General features: G+C 32.4%; 2 protein-coding genes across 2 annotated transcripts; one reads left to right on the forward strand and one right to left on the reverse strand.

Moving 5' to 3' along the window:
* Nucleotides 1-3,038: 3,038 nt before the first annotated feature.
* On the forward strand, nt 3,039-7,767 carry LOC148266294 (Plant regulator RWP-RK family protein). Its single transcript, XM_088217915.1, has 5 exons — nt 3,039-3,577; nt 4,496-5,064; nt 5,244-5,291; nt 5,390-6,329; nt 6,457-7,767. Exons 1-5 carry the CDS (start codon nt 3,103-3,105, stop codon nt 7,608-7,610), a joined length of 3,186 nt encoding a protein of 1,061 aa, XP_088074041.1. The 5' UTR covers nt 3,039-3,102; the 3' UTR covers nt 7,611-7,767.
* Nucleotides 7,768-8,716: 949 nt separating this feature from the next.
* Nucleotides 8,717-10,695, reverse strand: SWEET7 (Nodulin MtN3 family protein). The gene is made up of 5 exons (XM_088217916.1): nt 10,514-10,695; nt 10,358-10,394; nt 9,658-10,036; nt 9,146-9,265; nt 8,717-9,036 (listed from the first exon to the last, which is right to left on the reverse strand). The coding sequence occupies exons 1-5, from the start codon at nt 10,560-10,562 to the stop codon at nt 8,872-8,874; spliced, it is 750 nt and encodes a 249-aa protein (XP_088074042.1). The 5' UTR covers nt 10,563-10,695; the 3' UTR covers nt 8,717-8,871.
* Between the last annotated feature and the right edge of the window lie 7,541 nt (nt 10,696-18,236).

An 18,236-nucleotide genomic window follows, 5' to 3' on the forward strand; every position in this document is an offset into this window, starting at 1 on the left:
AGTATCAATATAAGAATTAAAGTAAATGAGAGTGATAATTATGAACTAACTTTGTATTTTTCTATTTATAAGAATAGAAGCTAAATAGAATGTCATACCATAAATATATATGCCATGAGTGCTTAACGCTAGACATAATAAAGATCACGAAGCAAACATTGGTACACACTACCCCACAGGTTTATTTCTATCTATAGGAATAGAACCTAAATATAATTAATGAAAGTGAAAATTATAAATTAATTTTGTATTTTTTTTATCTATAAGAATAAAACCTAAATAGAATTTCATGCTATAAACATGTATATCATTAGTGTTTAATGCTAGACATAATAAGAATCATAAAGTAAACTTTGGTACCTAATACCCCACAATTCTAGAACATTTAAAACTTTTTCTAGTTTTATGACAAATCTCAAGCAACACTAACTGAACAATAAAAAAAATTATGTGGATACAATATGTTCTCTGATATTTATTCTCTCCGTGCAACATATTCAAATATTATAGTAGTTTATATATGATATTCCATACTTTTTAAATATTATTAATAGATAAAAATTAAATTAAATTTAGAGCTATGATGCAACCTTTAAAAAGGAAATGATGGATGAGAAAAGTTCAAGGTCAAATCCAAGCACCTTAGGTATTTTATGATCGAAAAGAATGACTAAAGGTAAAAAGTGAAAACCTCATAGATAATATACACTTTACATAATTGATATCAACTGAAATTTTTTTAAAAAAACTAAAACACATGTTGAAAAATTTCAACACAAAAAGACAAATGCATTCCTTCTTGACAGTCACAAGAATATATAGAATCAAGAAAGAAACTTAATAATCTTATTATTTGATTTCCCAAAAAAAAATTATTCTTTACAGAGGAAGAGATGATAATGGAATGCTCATTAAAGAAGATGATTCTTTCCGTTTTTAGGCACAAAATAATGGTCATTAAAGAAAATGGAGAAGCTAAGGGGTAGAATATAAATATTAGGCCTGTATGTGATGGATTAAAATTAGCATTAACATGGCATATGACATGGTTGTGATGTTGTATCTATGTGTGTGTTTTAAAACTCAAGATGAAAATTTCTAGTCAATGGTGCCATGTCAACACCATGTCACATGTGGTGGTCGATAGATGGTGTCTTGAGATTTAATAGGGGAGATTAATTTTTTTTTTTGAACTTATTTTTGAAAAGTACAAAAGAAAATTTAAACAAAAAAAAATATTTAGAGAAAAATTTGAATATTTTTTAAAAGCAAAAAGAAACTTTGGTACTTTGGTTTTAATATAACAATCTTTATTTATATCATTTTCTTATTCAATCAAATGCTTTATTTCTCATAGAAAAAGAAAAAAATGATTAAGATGATTGTCAAAAAGGAGTATATTAGTCACTCTATTTGTATACCTGAGAGATGTAATATGTTTATAGTTTCTATTAATAAATTATTTATTGCCGATGTACGTCTACGTGGGCATTAAGGTAAATATTCTATTTATCTATTACATAAAAGATATATGAATAATTTGTAAAGTTTGAGGTTATCTAATGTAAGAGTAGGATGATTCTAATAGTTTGAGATCATCTAGTAACTATTATAGGAGAGTTAGATTCATATCATGGTATACCATTTACAAAAAACAGCAACAGCATAAAATCATTACACTCTTGATGATTTAAGGTTTGTTTATAGTGAAAATTGACATAGTTCTTAACAAAACAAATAAATACTAAACATTATTGTTTTCATATAGTAGCTTTTAGTATGGCAAAGGAGAAGAGGTACTAAACATTATTGAATCACAAATGTAACTCTAATTTGTTTTCTAAGTTGGTACTTAGTAGTGTTTCGAAAAGATTTTAAGTTTTTTGTATTTAGTCTTAACAAGGGTGTGGACATATTGGTTTGAAAAGCTAATTACACAGTGTTGGGTGATTCAACATTGCCATTTGCTTGGTAAGGAGAGGAATTGTTTAGTCTGAAATATCCAAATACATTTGGGGGGTTGAATTAAATAATTTAGGGTGTGATGGTCTCCTAATATAAGATTAATACGTCAACATCCCCCCTCCCTCCCATACATATCCATAGAGATCCTGTCCAAAACACAAACGTTTCTAGTGACAGTTTTCACTGGCTGCCTCCGCATCAACATCACCAATTTTATGCTCGTTATTAATTAATAAAGGTGAGGGAGCCACTTAATTACTTTGACCAAGAGGGTACAAATGGCTGGGGAGGGTAATATTGTATTTTCACACCATCCATTAACAAAAAAGATTGAGGGGAGGGAAGTAAGTAAGAAGAAAAAAGTCGGCCTTAAAAAAAAAAAGGCAAATAACTTCAGACAATGTACTTTCTACTTTCCTATTTCCAAATAAATTATATGATGAAAGATGTAAGAGAAATAAAAACTGAAAAGAAAAAAAGAAATTAATGAGGTGGAAATTAATGGAGGTGTTGCCGTCGTATTCGTTATTTTATAATAAATTTGTGTTTGGTTGTAAATTCTACTTTAAAAGACAAGAGTTAATTTGGTCAACTTTGGAGACGAGTCAATCCTTCAAACTTCAAGTCTAAATCTTTTTACGTGACAAATTAATGATATTCACCCTTCAAATTCCCTTTGGATTGAACTGCAAATATTTCAAATTATTTGATTTTCAATAAATTTCATTAATTAGATGATTGATAACGAATAACAAATAAAATTTAAAATATTTAATTAACCGTTAATCTTTTATATGCGAGTATATATATATATATATATATATACATACATACACATACACTACACCTCTACGCAATAGAAATCAGAAGTTATTATTTTTAATTTCATATAAGATATAAGAAGAGAAGAGAAGAGATGGATGGACCAATTCATGATTTATTTCATTTATATTTAAATAATGGAAATAAAAGTTTAGCAAAAAACCAAAAATATAAATGGAGGTAGCAAAAGTACAGGAGGTCGTTGGTGAAGGAAGGAGGACAAAAATGGATATTAAGTGGGCATGGTGGTAGAGAATCAATTCTCCATAGTTTATCCAAATTGTGGCCAACTAGACACTACAACTGTTTGATTCCATGAAAATGGAATCACACTCTGCAATTTTACTCCCCTTCCATTACCACATCTCTCTCTCTCTCTCTCTCTCTCTCTCTCTCTCCCCCCCCCCTATCCGCACCCACCATACCAAGGGAGACTCGGAGGAAAGAAGACACCAACAATACTCCAGCGAAAATCTCTGGGAAAATCTCCGCCAAATGTGTGATCCTGCAGACGACGATAACATTCCCAGAAAGTCAAAGGATCTTATGATGGACCTCGACGATCTCGATCTCGACTCCCCCTGGCCTTTGGATCAGGTCGCCCTCGTTTCCAACCCTACCTCTCCCTTTGTCATCTCCTCCTCCGACCATCCTTGCTCTCCTCTTTGGGCCTTCTCTGATGCTACTGCTGTAGCCGTCGCCGCCGACGATGACAAGCTTGGCTCATCTGCCGCCAATCACGCCACATCCGCTCATATCCGCTTCTCAGATTATCCTCTTTTCCTCACTTGTTAGTCATACATCTTCTTTTGTGGACTCATTTTTTTTTTTTTAAATTTTATTTTCAAGGTTACGTTTGTTCTTAGAAGGCTACTTCTGTAATCGTGTTCTTTATTTTATTTGGGTTTTGATTTGTTGTTATCTTCTTGAGTTTTGTTTTCTCTGAGTCATAAATGTTCGTGAACAAACAAAAGAAAACGTTGTTCGTGATTGCTTTCTGTTTTGAGTTTCTTAACTGGTTTTCATTTTGTGCCTAATTTCTCTTACTGGGATCCTTGTTGATGGTTTGTGCTGATTTACTGTAAAGCTTCGCCGTTATTGGTTCAATGTCTGCTTTATCTATTTGGTCTAATTGCTTCTTTTCCGTTTGTGTTTTCCCAAGTTTCTTTCTTCGCTTTCTCCCGGCTTAATGAACTCAACCGCGAGGGGGAAAAAAAAAAAAAAAGAACGAAAGGAAACTTGAAACTCTAAGCGCGGTTAAAATAAGATATTGCTTGATTAGAATGCAGCAGCTATTTGTTTTTTTTTTTTTTACCGTTGCATCCTTTGTTATTTATGCCTTCCTTTCACAAAATGACAAACCAAGTTCTTTACATTTCGACTGCGTGGATTTTGTTAAGATCTCTTTCTTAGCTGAGAATGCAGGATATATCCCAGAAGATGAATTTAGCGAGCTTGTGTGCTAGTTACTTTTGTCTCTCAAATTGCCCTTTTAAATAATCTGAAGGACTGGTTTCCAAAGCCTGATTTCTTTTGGATATTCTCATCCTAAATACAATATCATGGTCAAATCAGATCCTCAATTGGGTTATGCACACCATTTTCGTTGAAGTTAAATAGTCAGAGTTGCTGTAATCTTGTTCACTTGATTTTTATGCATGCTATGTTTGTAATTTAGGTTTTGAATTTGAATGTTTGTTAATTGCAGGTACTTCCACGTCTCTGACTGAAAATCGAACAGAAAATGATGATAGGAAGTTTTCTTCACCATTTCTTGGTCTATTGCCCCCAGAGAATCCTGATGATTATTGTGTTATTAAAGAGAGGATGACACAGGCACTACGATACTTCAAGGAATCAACTGAACAACATGTTCTCGCCCAGGTGTGGGCTCCTGTGAAAAATGGGGGTCGTTATGTTCTCACAACTTCAGGGCAACCCTTTGTTCTTGATCCACATAGTAATGGGCTTAATCAGTATAGAATGGTTTCTTTGATGTATATGTTTTCTGTGGATGGGGAGAGTGATATAGAGCTTGGGCTTCCTGGCCGTGTTTTCCGGCAGAAGTTGCCAGAATGGACTCCAAATGTACAGTATTACTCGAGCAGAGAATATTCACGGCTTGATCATGCTTTGCACTATAATGTCCAGGGAACCTTGGCTTTGCCAGTCTTTGAGCCTTCTGGACAGTCCTGTGTTGGTGTGCTGGAACTCATTATGACTTCACCAAAGATCAACTACGCACCTGAGGTTGACAAAGTGTGCAAAGCACTTGAGGTTGGTTCCTTCTCCCTTTGCTGTGCATGTTAGCACTAGAATCATGTGTTTGCTTGAAAGAACAAATTTAGGATTCTATTATTCTGACAATTATGGTACTTCTTACCATGTTGCTTTCTAGAATTTTTTCTTCAGAAGCTTTTAGATTCCTCAGTCACAGAATTTCAGTTATTCTGCAGGCAGTAAATCTGAAAAGTTCAGAAATCTTGGACCATCCAAACACACCGGTGAGTTACAACTACATTGTGTGGTATTGGAGGAAGATAAATCTGATTTTACATATATTTTTATATCTTCTTACTGTTGTATATGCTTGGCATCCCAGATTTGCAACAAAAGTCGCCAGAATGCACTGGCTGAAATTTTGGAGATATTGACAGTGGTATGTGAAACTCACAAATTGCCATTGGCTCAGACCTGGGTTCCTTGCAGGCATCGCAGCATTCTTGCCTATGGCGGTGGTCTGAAAAAGAGCTGTATGAGCTTTGATGGAAGCTGTATGGGACAGGTCTGCATGTCAACAACCGATTTGGCATTCTATGTTGTGGATGCCCATATGTGGGGTTTCCGTGATGCATGTGTTGAACATCATTTACAAAGGGGTCAAGGTGTTGCTGGTAGGGCATTTTTCTCCCGGAACTCATGCTTCTGCAGAGACATTACGCAATTCTGCAAAACTGAGTATCCGTTGGTACACTATGCACGGATGTTCAAATTAACGAGCTCTTTTGCAATCGGCTTACAGAGCAATCATACTGGAGACGATGACTACATTCTAGAATTTTTCCTCCCTCCTACTATTACAAACAATGCTGAGCAGGATACTTTGTTGGGCTCGATATTGACGACGATGAAGCGGCATTTCCATGGTCTCAGGGTTGCTTCTGGAGTTGAGCTAGATGAAGAAGGATCTGTTGAAATCATTAAAGCTTCTACTGATGAGAAACCTGATTTGAGAATTGAATCTATTCGAATACCCCAATCCGTAAAATCACCACCAAGACCTAACACTTCCCCAAATAACATGGAGTTCATGAAATTAAATTTGCCAAAACAACAATTAGTGGTAAACTCTGATCCCATAATCAATGGCAGTAATGTAGCTAATACAGGTAGAAGTCAAATTGCTGCTTCTACTCCAGAGGTTAAAGAGACAAAAAAGACTTCCGAAAGAAAACGCGGAAAAACTGAGAAATCAATCAGTCTAGAGGTACTCCAGCAGTATTTTGCTGGGAGTCTGAAAGATGCTGCAAAGAGCCTTGGGGGTATGCGTATATACAGTTTTTTCTTGCATTTTATTTTGTTACTTTTTCAGGTGCTGAATCTTTTAAATTTTAAACTTAAATTGTCTTTTATGATAACAATTGAGATGGGGGGTTTGTTGCCTTTCAGTTTGCCCAACGACAATGAAGCGCATCTGCAGGCAGCATGGCATCTCTCGGTGGCCATCTCGCAAGATCAATAAGGTCAATAGATCGCTCTCTAAGCTAAAGCATGTTATCGAGTCTGTCCAAGGTGCTGAAGGGGCATTGGGTCTAACTTCTCTCACTTCAAGTCCATTGCCTGTTACTGTTGGTTCAATTTCTTGGCCTTCCAATTTGAATGTGGCCAATCAACAGAACTCACCATGCTTGAAACCATATGAACCTCAGGGTCAAAAGAAAGATTCACCCATCTGTAGAACACCGGAAAGTGATGGGCAGGCTAGAGTAGATGAACAATTGCTGGGTGAGAGACCATTAAGCCGAGAAGATCTTGTTCACGAACACAAGTACAATGGTCTGCCTGAACTAGGAAAAGGCTGCAACAGGTCCAGAACAGGGAGTGGCTCAAGAGAAGAGAGTGCTGGGACCCCAACTTCTCATGGTTCATGTGAAGGTAGCCCTGCAAATGAAAGCGTAGCTGCAAAGGATCCTGTTGTATCTGTTCATGAAAGATGCTGCAGAGTTGGGGGCTCGCCTGATTTGGCTTTTCAAACTGCTGAGGAACCAAATCTATCAGCTGCATTCTCAACACCTGATCCTCTTTTGGCGACAGAACCTCAGGAACCATTTGGAGGAATGCTGGTTGAGGATGCTGGAAGTTCAAAAGATTTGAGAAACCTGTGTCCTTCAGTGGCAGATGCTGTTGTGGACGAAAGACTCGCAGAATCGAGTTGGATAAATGCAAGATGCTCTAATGTGCCTCATAGGGAAGCAATGGCTGTTACGCACAAAGCACTGCAGATAAGAGGCAGGGAAGAAATGAGGAGTGCTACCATAAAGGCAACTTATGGGGACGATATAATTAGGTTTCGGATATCAGTAAGTTCAGGTATCATGGAGTTGAAAGAGGAAGTGGCAAAGAGGCTGAAGTTAGAGGTGGGTACTTTTGATATCAAGTATCTGGACGATGATAGTGAGTGGGTTTTGATAGCCTGTGATGCGGACTTACAGGAATGCCTAGATATCTCTAGAACGTCTGGCAGCAGCATTGTGAGACTTGCAGTTCATGATGTAATGGCAAATCTTGGAAGTTCGTGTGAGAGCACTGGGGAATTGGGATAAGTAGATTGTAAATATTGCAAGTTTTTGGAAGCACAATTCTTATAGTTTTAGACTAAGAGTGAAGGTCTAGATTTTTGATTCTAAGAGCTTGGTTAAGTTGTAAACAAAATTTTCCATTTAATTATATATATATATATATATATATGTATGTATAAAACACTCCTATTATTGTTCTAAATCCTAACCCTTTCTTTTATCAAAAGAAAAAAAAAAAAAAATCTCACACCCCTTTCTGGGTGTTTCATTTGTATCTGATGCATCATCTTAATGTTAAGAGTTTTCCATTGGGCAAGAGATTTTTATCAGGACATGATAAGTTTTTCTTCTTGTGGAAAAATGACAGCACTAAAACAGTTTTGAGACTACACTACAGAAATAGAAATAGAAATAGGAATTATTGTTATTTTTTCCTTTTTTTGTTTTTTTCTTGTTATTTTGTTCAAGTTTAAATGGCTTTGAATCCTAACGGTGTTTATACAGCTTCCGTTACTGCCGGACATCTCTTTTAAGGGTCCGTTTGGCGAGGCGCCAATTTTTTAATTCCCAAAAATATTTATTCTTTCTTGAGTTACTTGTAAGAAGAAAGAGTTAGAAAATAAATTTTATTTTTTTGGTTATATGCTACCTGATTTTAAGAGCATTTTTTTGGGCTAAAATTTCCCCTAGTATATTTGGCACTTCTATAAATATTTTATGTAATATAAAAATATATTTCAATGTTAATGATATTTATATTTACAATTTAATAACTTAAATTCAATTGTTATGCTCAATTTATTTAGAAATATTTACTAGTTATGTTTTATCGAAACCAAAATTCTCCAAAGGATATATTTTAAAGCTAGGAATGGAGTATTTATGATTTATGTGTCTGAAAGTTTTATAATAAACCAAATTCTTCCTAACCTCTCTAAACCCATTTATTCGACTCTCCAAATTATGAAGTACATGGAATTGAGATGTGTTTCATTGGTAACTTTTAGAACCTAACGGATGAATTCATGCAAAAAAAACCATAACACATGCAAATACAATTTGTGAGGAGATGGAAAAGTTTCTTGCATCTGCAAATTTATGGCCTTTAGTTTTTTGTTGTTGGGCACAAATTAAACAGAAAACCAAAATAGTTGGAAACCATTTTATAGAGCCCACTGTCCCAGTTTCAACCCGGGTATATATGACTTACTCAAAACAAAACAAAACAAACAGTAAAATAACACGATAGTCCATCATCCAACGGTGGAGATCTTGCTAAATTATATCATGCACCGTTGATTTCGTTGCGATTACCACCAATCTTCATCTCTTGTAAATCCATCTCACCCTTGGCTTTCCTTGCTGCTATCAGCCTCTGTGTTGATTTGTAGTATGCTGCATAGAGTAGCAATTGGGCCACACTAAACAGTGTTCCAAGCCCATTTGGAACCTGATCATCCAAAAATATTATTTTATTAATTCTTTCAGGAAACAATATATATATATATATATATATGAAAATTAAAGAAATTATTACTTGGTAAAATGTTAAAACTTACACATATGAAAGGGTCAAAAGGAAGAAAAGCATAGGTGGTCCAAGCAATACCATTGCCCAGAGAAGCCAGTGAGAGGAAAAATGGCATATATTCCACACTCTTTGTCGTTATAACCAGTTTCTGCAATTACCACAAAGATAATTTAATCCATACCCTAATTTAATTACTTACACAGCAATCTGCATGAGCCATGCACTACCACCACATCTTACCAGATAATCAAATCCTCTTTATTAACAAAGAGTGTTTATTAATTACACAGTAACACTTAATTTTTGGTAATTTTGACAAAATCAAACTTTCTCGCAAAAATTCATTTCTATTCTGCCCAATTTAAAGAAGAAGGAAAATTAAAATTTTTTTTATTTAATTTACTCACAGTAATATTTTATTCCAGATAAGGAAACAAGGGTTGAACTCCCTTCCTTTCCTTTTCTTTCCTTCTACTTCCCTAAATCCAAACACATCTAATAATTGAATTGCAAAATAATATAAGAAAGGAAAATACTAACCATGACAGATAAAGGTGAAGCATACATCATGATGTTGAAACAAATGCAAATTATCCCAACCACCATAGAACGTTGCTTGGTGGTATGGAGAAGAGTGAGAACCAGAACAACCAAGACGGCGATGAAGATCAACTCAACAATCACAACTGCTATCACCTTCAGTCTCTTCTTCTTGTCGGAGTAGATGAAGAACATAATTATATACAGGATCTCGATCACCGTCCCAGTTCCGTTAATGGTGATTACCAGTGTGCTCTTAGGGTGCACTATAGGCAGCCCGTACACAACCCAGACCATGCAGTTTATCAGGGTTGCCAGGTATGGAGTTGGTGAGTACTGCTCCACCGAACCCTTCTTCCATATCTTCACAAATGTTGGCCTGCACCCAAAATTCCACCCACGGGAGTAAGATCCATTAATCATGATTATGTTGTGTTTATGAGAAAAGGGCTGTTGGGTCATTCCACAAGTGAAAGGAAAAGAAAAGAAAAGAAAAAAAGGAAGAGGGATGACGGGGATGATGGCTCTTGACCCTCATGGATCTCTCTCTCTTTTTCTGTTTAATCCATGTTTCTTTTTCTGTGTGAAAAACGAAAACATGGAGAAACTACTGTAATCACAGTGCTCAACAATATATAGACATATATATATATAAAAGAAAAAATATGTATAATATGATTGAAAGAAAGGATGAGCTTACACTGGTGACAAGAACAAGAAGAGAGAGATGATGTTCCCTGAAAACAACCCAGAAATGAAGAAGAAAAACCCACATCATCATTAATAAAAGAAAACAACCCACATCATTATTAATCGAAAAAATTATAATTCCAAGAAAAGAAGAAGAAAAACCCACCAGTAATACCAACTACATTACGAGCCGTGTTGACAGCTGCAGAAACCATGGTTGAAAAGCTTTAATTTTTGTTGGCGGTGGAGAGAGAGAGAGAGAGAGAGAGAGAAAGAATTAGAAAGAAACTATTTTACGGGATTACAGGCATTGTGTGAAGAGAGAGAGATATAGAGGGAAAATGTATAGGTATATATATATAGGTGATATGGGTATGGATATGGCCAAATTTGGTTAACTATATTGAAAACCGGTTATTCACTTGCATGACATGTTAAAAGAGACTATCTTGATTCTTTACAGGGCACTGCTCTCAAGATTCTCAAAAATCCACATCAGATTGAGAGTGTAAATAGCCAATTGCTATTTCCACTCCATCCAAAATTTTGTCAGTCAGGCTTTTTCGCATTCTTATCAACTTTTTTTTTTTTTTTTTCTTCTTGTTCTCGTTGGGGGGTAAAATTGTAATATCATGCGTTACTGTGGGGCCACATCAAGTTTGGTGAATGCTTATAATGAGGCAGCAAAGTAGCTGTGTACACAGTTTTGTGTCCCATCCCATGTGAGATTGTAAAAAGAGACTACTCAAAAAATGCCTTTTCTTTTTTTCTTTTTTTTATAGATTTTTCTTGTGAAAAATAATTAATTTATTTTATACTGCAACAAATATATATAGTAATTACTGTTTTTATTTAATAATGACATTTTAAATACTGACACTTATACGTGCATATGTTAACCATTTGGATTAATGAATGTCATAATATATATTTATAATATTAGCCACAAATTATCACTTTACTCTTTTTTAAATCATGACTCTTGTTATAAGGTGACCCACCATTTCTATATATTTTTTATTTTAATATACTCTCAATATTTATTTATTTATTTCTAAGATGGGTAAAACCACCAAACTAAATTGCATTGTTAATAAATTATGTTTTAAAAGATTTGGTTTCTCATCTTATAAACTCTTCTTCTCAAAGTTTAAAACTATCATCATGATAGAGAGATACCAAACTCTCTTCCCATTCTTCACTTGTCACCTAAAAACATTGATGTAAACACATTTCTTATGAAATGACAAAGCAACCGCTTTTTTTTTTTTGTTTTTTTTCTTTCTCTCTTCTTTTCTTTTGTTTTTATTATCTTCTTCTAGCTAACATCAAATAATTAATTAGAAAGGTTAAAATCTAGATTATTAGTAGCTGAAGGAACACGAAAATGCTCGTATGATTAAGTTTTTAGGTTGACTTATCTTTTTTTTTTTTTAAAAATAAAAATATGAAATATAATTTTGACGTAAACTCAATAACTAAACTATATTTCTAACCAAAAAATATTTCTTCCAAGAGAAAGACAAGTAAGTGCTAACAGTTAGAAAATCATCTTGAACTCATTAATCAAACCCATTTTGCAACTTGAAAAAAAAAATATATATAATTATAGATGACAAACAACAGTAATTCATTAAACTTAAATCGTCTTACAATGAATCGTCCTATATTTTTTGCCAGACAAAATTGAATTAGTTAGAGTTAGGTCGATTTAATTTTTATTTAAATCCGAAGTATGTCAAACCTATTGGATTTTAACTAACCGTGTGAATCTATATGTGGATTTATTATGTATAAAAGGTTAACAAATTAATTAAGTATAGCTTAAAAGTAATATATTAAGATTAAACAGATATTGAATTTCAATACATTAAATGAAATATGAACTTTTTTATGTATAGAGACCAAAAGTGTTATTTCTGATTTTATATAATGAAAAGTTAAGAATATAGATAGGCAGTTATGGTCCCTAAATCACACATAGATTTTTTTTTATTCTCTTATCACGTCACCAAAAATAGAGAGAGTGCGATAACTTTATAGGACCACATACTTATTTGGAAGATCTATCCCAGGACGTGTAGATTTTTTTCGCTATGGATTCAAGTATATTTCTGTTTCAGATCTAATCTTTTTGATTTAATGTGAGTATGGTGGTTTAAATTCAGATATAATTTTGTGAATACCTACAAAACCATCATTAACTCACTAATTAAACCCATTTTGTAACCTAAAAAAGAATATAATTATAAATGATAAAAAATAGTGACCCATTAAACTTGAACCGTTTTGCAACGAATCATCCTAGATTTTTTATTAAAAAAAATTGAATTAGGTAAGGTTAGGTCGATTTAATTTTTATTTAAATTTGATACAGGTTAAGTCAGATCAGATTAATTTTCATTTAGCTTTAGTTTGGTTGAGTTCCAGTTTAGAAGCAAAACTCGTCCAAACTTGAGTGGGTTATGTATAATATATTTTTTACTTTGATGCATAATATATATCTATACATATATTTTAAACCGGGTTTAAATTTTAAATATTTTAAATTTAGTTCGATCTAAATGTTATAAGACATATCTCAAACCCGATTAGCTATCATCTCCATATAGAATCTAGGGTTAAAAAAAAGATTTCTACCAAAAATTCTTCCTAAAAAAGATATTGTCCTCATATCAAATCAAATACCTTTAAAGAGAGGAGAAGTTAACTTAAAAGGATGAAGGAAGAAAATTAATGATTGATAAGGAAGGAGAGGCTCATGGAAGGCTCTATGGGCATGATATTTATATCTTATGGCAACTAATATTTTTTAGGGTTTTTGAGCTTCATTTCTAATACATAATGCATAATCATAAAATGAAACAAAATAAAATTCTACAAATTAATATTAACACTTTCAAAACTTCAAATAATTTATGTTGATATTCTGCTTAAAAGCTTATGCCACCTTTACATCTAAAGTGTATAAATGAATTATAACCTTTGCATGTTCAAAATGATGATAGGGTTATCACCATCAATTTTCAAAATGATGATAGGGTCATCACCATCAATTTTTCTAATATCCCTCATCAAAAATCTTAAAAACCATAATTATGTCTCATTCGACTTTACCATCACTAACCCCTAAGAAATTGGAAATACTTGGTTGTTATCATCTCTATACCTATTGCAATAAGAAGTTGACAACTACCAAACTTCTTGAGGAAACACCCAGAGATCCTTATAAATGATATGCATCCCACTTTCCATCCCTTATTGAGTAAATTAAAGCAAAATTAGAAATTTTTCAAAGTAGATTTCTCTTTATTCATTTTCTCCATCTAAGACACAATCATGATTAGATCTTCATTTCTTAAACTCAAATCCTCTACATACTGATAAGATATTTCATACTATGACTTGTATGATTAAACCTTTACTTTTTTTCTTAGGTCTATTAAAACTCTTATACTAATGTCATGTTGTTTGAAAATCCTACTCTTATATGTTGTAATAATATACTTATATGAGAATCTTTAGTTTGTTATTCTTTAACTTATATTTAAATATATCGGCTTAATCTTGAAAGTCTTATCATTTTTTGAACTATTTGTAAATGACATTGTGGACTTACAGGTTTCATACCTTTTTTCCTTTATGAAGCTTATTTTCTTAAACTTAAATTTAACACCCTTGTTAGTTACATATTTCACCACATCTTTATTAAATGCTTTTGAATATTTAAAATAGGATGTCCAATGACACAAAATGACACACACAACTTGTGTCATAGAAGTGAGTTAGGAGTAAAAAAAAAGTAATTTAAGACTGGTACATATACTTTTAATTCGCCAACTAATTTAATGAATATTCTTTAATATATAAGTAACGAACATGATCTAACAATCTACGTACTCACTTTTAATATGAAGAGTTTATCTATTCACAGACCTTGATTCCTCATTTAGCTTTACTAGAGAGTCCTAATTGAGATCATTACCACATATATCAACGACTATGTTCATATCTCAACTTTTTTTATAAGATTTTTATAATTCTTGCTAGCTTTCCCTAACTAGAGATTATCATTGTCACTCTATACATCAACATTAGGAAATAGACAATACCCTTTACACCGATAGGATTTTCACTTGTTTTAACCTTAAAAACACTAATGAATCCAACTTGATTACATATATATATGGGTCACAAACATACTTTACCTTAATTTCAATATTAGTCAAAGTTCAACTCATCTTCATAGATGAACACATGAGGGAGAAGCTTAAGGCATGCATCTCTTATATACCCACCTGTAAGAGGGAGCACACTTGATTTTAGTGGCACACTCCCCTATGAAGTATGTCAACAATATTCCTGTCATTCCTATCTCTAATTGTACCTTGACAAGTTTTATCATTCAATAATTTTAATCACTCTCCTATTCACATACACTTGAGATTGTACTAGTTAAATATATGAGTATTGAATCTTCTATACACATCAATCTTTTCCTCCTACATACTTTAGTTGCCTATATATCATGTCTAAACTTACCTTGGTGATGGAATCTTACATTGACATATACATCATCATTCTTGCATTAATTTAATGGTTAAAGAATTAATTGGCCTACCACTAATATAACACTTAAATATGAAATAATTAATAAATATTTATGAATTAATCTACTTCTATTCGATAAAATAAAAAATTTTACTGAAACCATGTATTCAACAATAAATATGAATTTTTTTTTGAAGATTAAAAGTGTGAATGAGCATTGTTCAATTTGAAATGAACTAACAGGAAGATCAAATTGATCATATAAATCAATTCAGTTCAATTAGTTGTTCAGTTTTCTTGGTTTTTGGTAAAATCATTTTTGACTTTATCAATTCAATTACGATTCTAAAGTTTTGGGACCAAAGTGAATGAAAATCTATTAATTTATTTTTTAGTGTTATAGTAATTAATAGTTATATATTTAATATATAAATGTACATTATTTAAATTTTAATTAATTTTAACAATATAAGTTTTTTTTTTGCTTTAACCGCTTTCCATCCGATTCGGTTGGTTCTATGACTAGTTCAATTTGTTTCTAATATCTAGAATATTCATTGAATAAATCAAGTTCTCACCCCTTAGTAAAAGCTTACATGTTGTAGCTTAAAAGATTAATAGCATATTGATGCTTCCTATAGCTAGTTATTTATGGATTCTGGTTCGATAAAAATTTAAAATTTTATGAAAGCATGTGATTGACAAAGAGATTTAGGTTCAACTCTCTTTAGGAAATGCGAGTAGTTGAGGGTGGGTTTCAAACAAAAATGAGGGGTTGAATAGGAAGGGGAGGAAAAAGCTTCGACTTTCAAACAAAGATGACAAGCTTAATGTGAAAATTAGGATTACAAGGGTATGGACCTTTCAAATTTGACAAGCTTTTACTTGTTATACAAGTTTAGACACGTCATGTTCAAATGGTCTACCAATGGCATATAAGAAAAAAAAAATCATCCAAATAATAGTTTGAATAAACTAACAATCATCAAGTTTTTTTTCTGATGGAGGTCATAATTGAGGACAATTAAAAATTTATGAATCTATTTTAAACATGAGTTTTGTAGAGAGATGGATCTGAACATTTTTTAAAAGTATGAGAGCTTATTATTGAATGAATAACTTACCTAATTCTAGACTATCATAGTTAATAATCCATCCCATAGTCAAATGAATTTTATTTAATAAAAAAAGGCAATAGTTTGGGATGAATAGTATAGATTAAGAAATAGGTTTGTCATGGTTAAAATATGATCTCAACATGCATTTTGTGTGAAAATCAGATTTTGTAAATTTTATCTGATTTAAGAGTTTTTCGTGCAAACAAAATGTTTATATATATATATATATGTATAGCATGCTTGAATGGGCAGATTCTGCAATGACATGCAGCAAAAACTCCTTTATTCATTAATTAAAATAGTTAAAGTCTCCTTCTTTGTTATCTATTTATTCTCAATAAAATAAAATTTGGATGAGAGATTTGAAGGTTTCTATTGGTAAGTGGGTACGATGCCACTCGAAAAGAATTAATCCTTTCCCCATTAAAGAAGAAATAATAATAATCTAATTAGCAAAGTTGAAAATGCAATCCTAAAAGCCAAAACCATGATTAAAAACAAAATCTTAACCCGAAAAAAGTTTTAAAAAAAGGGTAAATTGTAGATGAGATACATGCATGTTGCAGACATGGTGAGAGTGAAAAGGCAAATATTTATATATATATATATATATATATATATGTGTGTGTGTGTGTGTATGGAAGTACTTTTTACCTTGAGCTGTCAGCTTGCATTTTTTTTCATGACCGACACTAAAGTTCACAAGGGTGTTGAAAGAACGATCAATTTTTGTGTCTTTGCTCTTATTAGCCACCTTACTGATTGACTTAATTTTTTAAAATATAATTTATAAAATTTAATAATTACATAAATCTTACGTATTAATAACATAATTAACGAGGATACACAAAAAATTTATAATTCAAATAAAACTTATATTTTTTACGAATAGAAATGAAAGTACTAACATTTAACCGAATTATATGATTGAACTTCAGATTTTTATTAACATTTTGCTATATATATATATATATATATTTGTCTATGACAATAGTTGCAAAATATTGAAAAATTTTAAATTTATATTAACAAATTATGAGAAAATTTAAAACATACCATTATCTTCACAGTATCAACTAATCTATGTAGATATACATTCTCGAAGCATCTCATAATTATTTTTGATTTTAACTGTGGATGCATCTCTACTCACTATACATATACATATTCGTTAACAAATAGATTTCCTCCCGACACGAATGAAATTTAATAATAATAATAATACAAGTAAGAGAAGATGATGGGTTTAGCAAAATCAGAATGTAATTTAAGTTGGATTCCGAATAATAATTGGGTTTGTCAATCACGAATAAGTGGAGTTTGTTTGCCATTATTAATTAATTAATTAATTTTGATAACATAAAAAGGAATCTCTCTTTTGCAAAAATTCAAAGAGTATTTTACCTTCACTCACTGTATATATTTCATTCCTTTTTCTGGATATATTTTTGGTATGCTGCATGTTTTGTAAATTAAATAATCTTAAGAATAATTCAGAACCCAGATAAGAGAGGGAAAGAAAAAACAAGAGGAACAGGAAGGGCATAAACAAAGTCAAATTAATATTGTCCCCAAAAAAAAAAATCCATGTGGACTTATGGAAATATCACAGCAAAGCTAGACATGTAGTAGTGGGAAAGGATTTAGGTCTGTGTCCCAGAAACAAGTAAATTCCACCCCACCCCCCCTCCCCCCCATCAAACTTGATATCACTGTAGTAGTTGGTACATGAACAAATTCTTCAACTAGAACAAGTATTGAGGGGATGACAGAGACCTTCACCTTCCACGAACATTATTATTAATTAATTATTCAAGTCCAAAGAAAATTAATGAAGTGTAGACATTAGTGTTTTCAAGACTAAGTTAGTAAATGCCCATGTTCTATTTTCTCCAAATTAATAACTATTAATTAATGAAGAAGGACCACCCTTCTACTTCAAGTCAATGGAGAGTCATATTTGGATTAAATCCAGAAAAAAACAAGTGAGAAAAAGTGTTTCACACTCCATGACTATCCCATACTGCCATCATTGAAGGAATATTTGTCATGAGGTCTTCTACTGAATGATTATCTCTTCATTCCTTGTGATCTTCTTTTCATTTTCTTCTTTTTAAATAAAAATAATATTGAAGTGAAAATGGGGAATATTTATCTGTATAGAGACAATATTGAAGTGAAAACTGGAATGATTCTGTCAAGGGCAGCCCTACGCTTAGA

Source organism: Carica papaya, chromosome 4 (genome assembly GCF_054855325.1).
Source record: "Carica papaya isolate Zhongbai chromosome 4, ASM5485532v1, whole genome shotgun sequence".
Lineage (NCBI taxonomy): Eukaryota > Viridiplantae > Streptophyta > Magnoliopsida > Brassicales > Caricaceae > Carica > Carica papaya.

Coding starts and splice junctions, on each gene's coding strand:
- LOC148266294 (XM_088217915.1), top strand. CDS start 3,103: ATGAAAATGGAATCACACTCTGCAATTTTACTCCCCTTCCATTACCAC. Junction 3,578..4,495: donor TTATCCTCTTTTCCTCACTT/GTTAGTCATACA, acceptor TGTTAATTGCAG/GTACTTCCACGTCTCTGACT. Junction 6,330..6,456: donor TGCTGCAAAGAGCCTTGGGG/GTATGCGTATAT, acceptor GTTGCCTTTCAG/TTTGCCCAACGACAATGAAG.
- SWEET7 (XM_088217916.1), bottom strand. CDS start 10,562: ATGGTTTCTGCAGCTGTCAACACGGCTCGTAATGTAGTTGGTATTACT. Junction 10,037..10,357: donor TTCTTGTTCTTGTCACCAGT/GTAAGCTCATCC, acceptor TTTTGGGTGCAG/GCCAACATTTGTGAAGATAT. Junction 9,266..9,657: donor CTTCACCTTTATCTGTCATG/GTTAGTATTTTC, acceptor TGGTAATTGCAG/AAACTGGTTATAACGACAAA.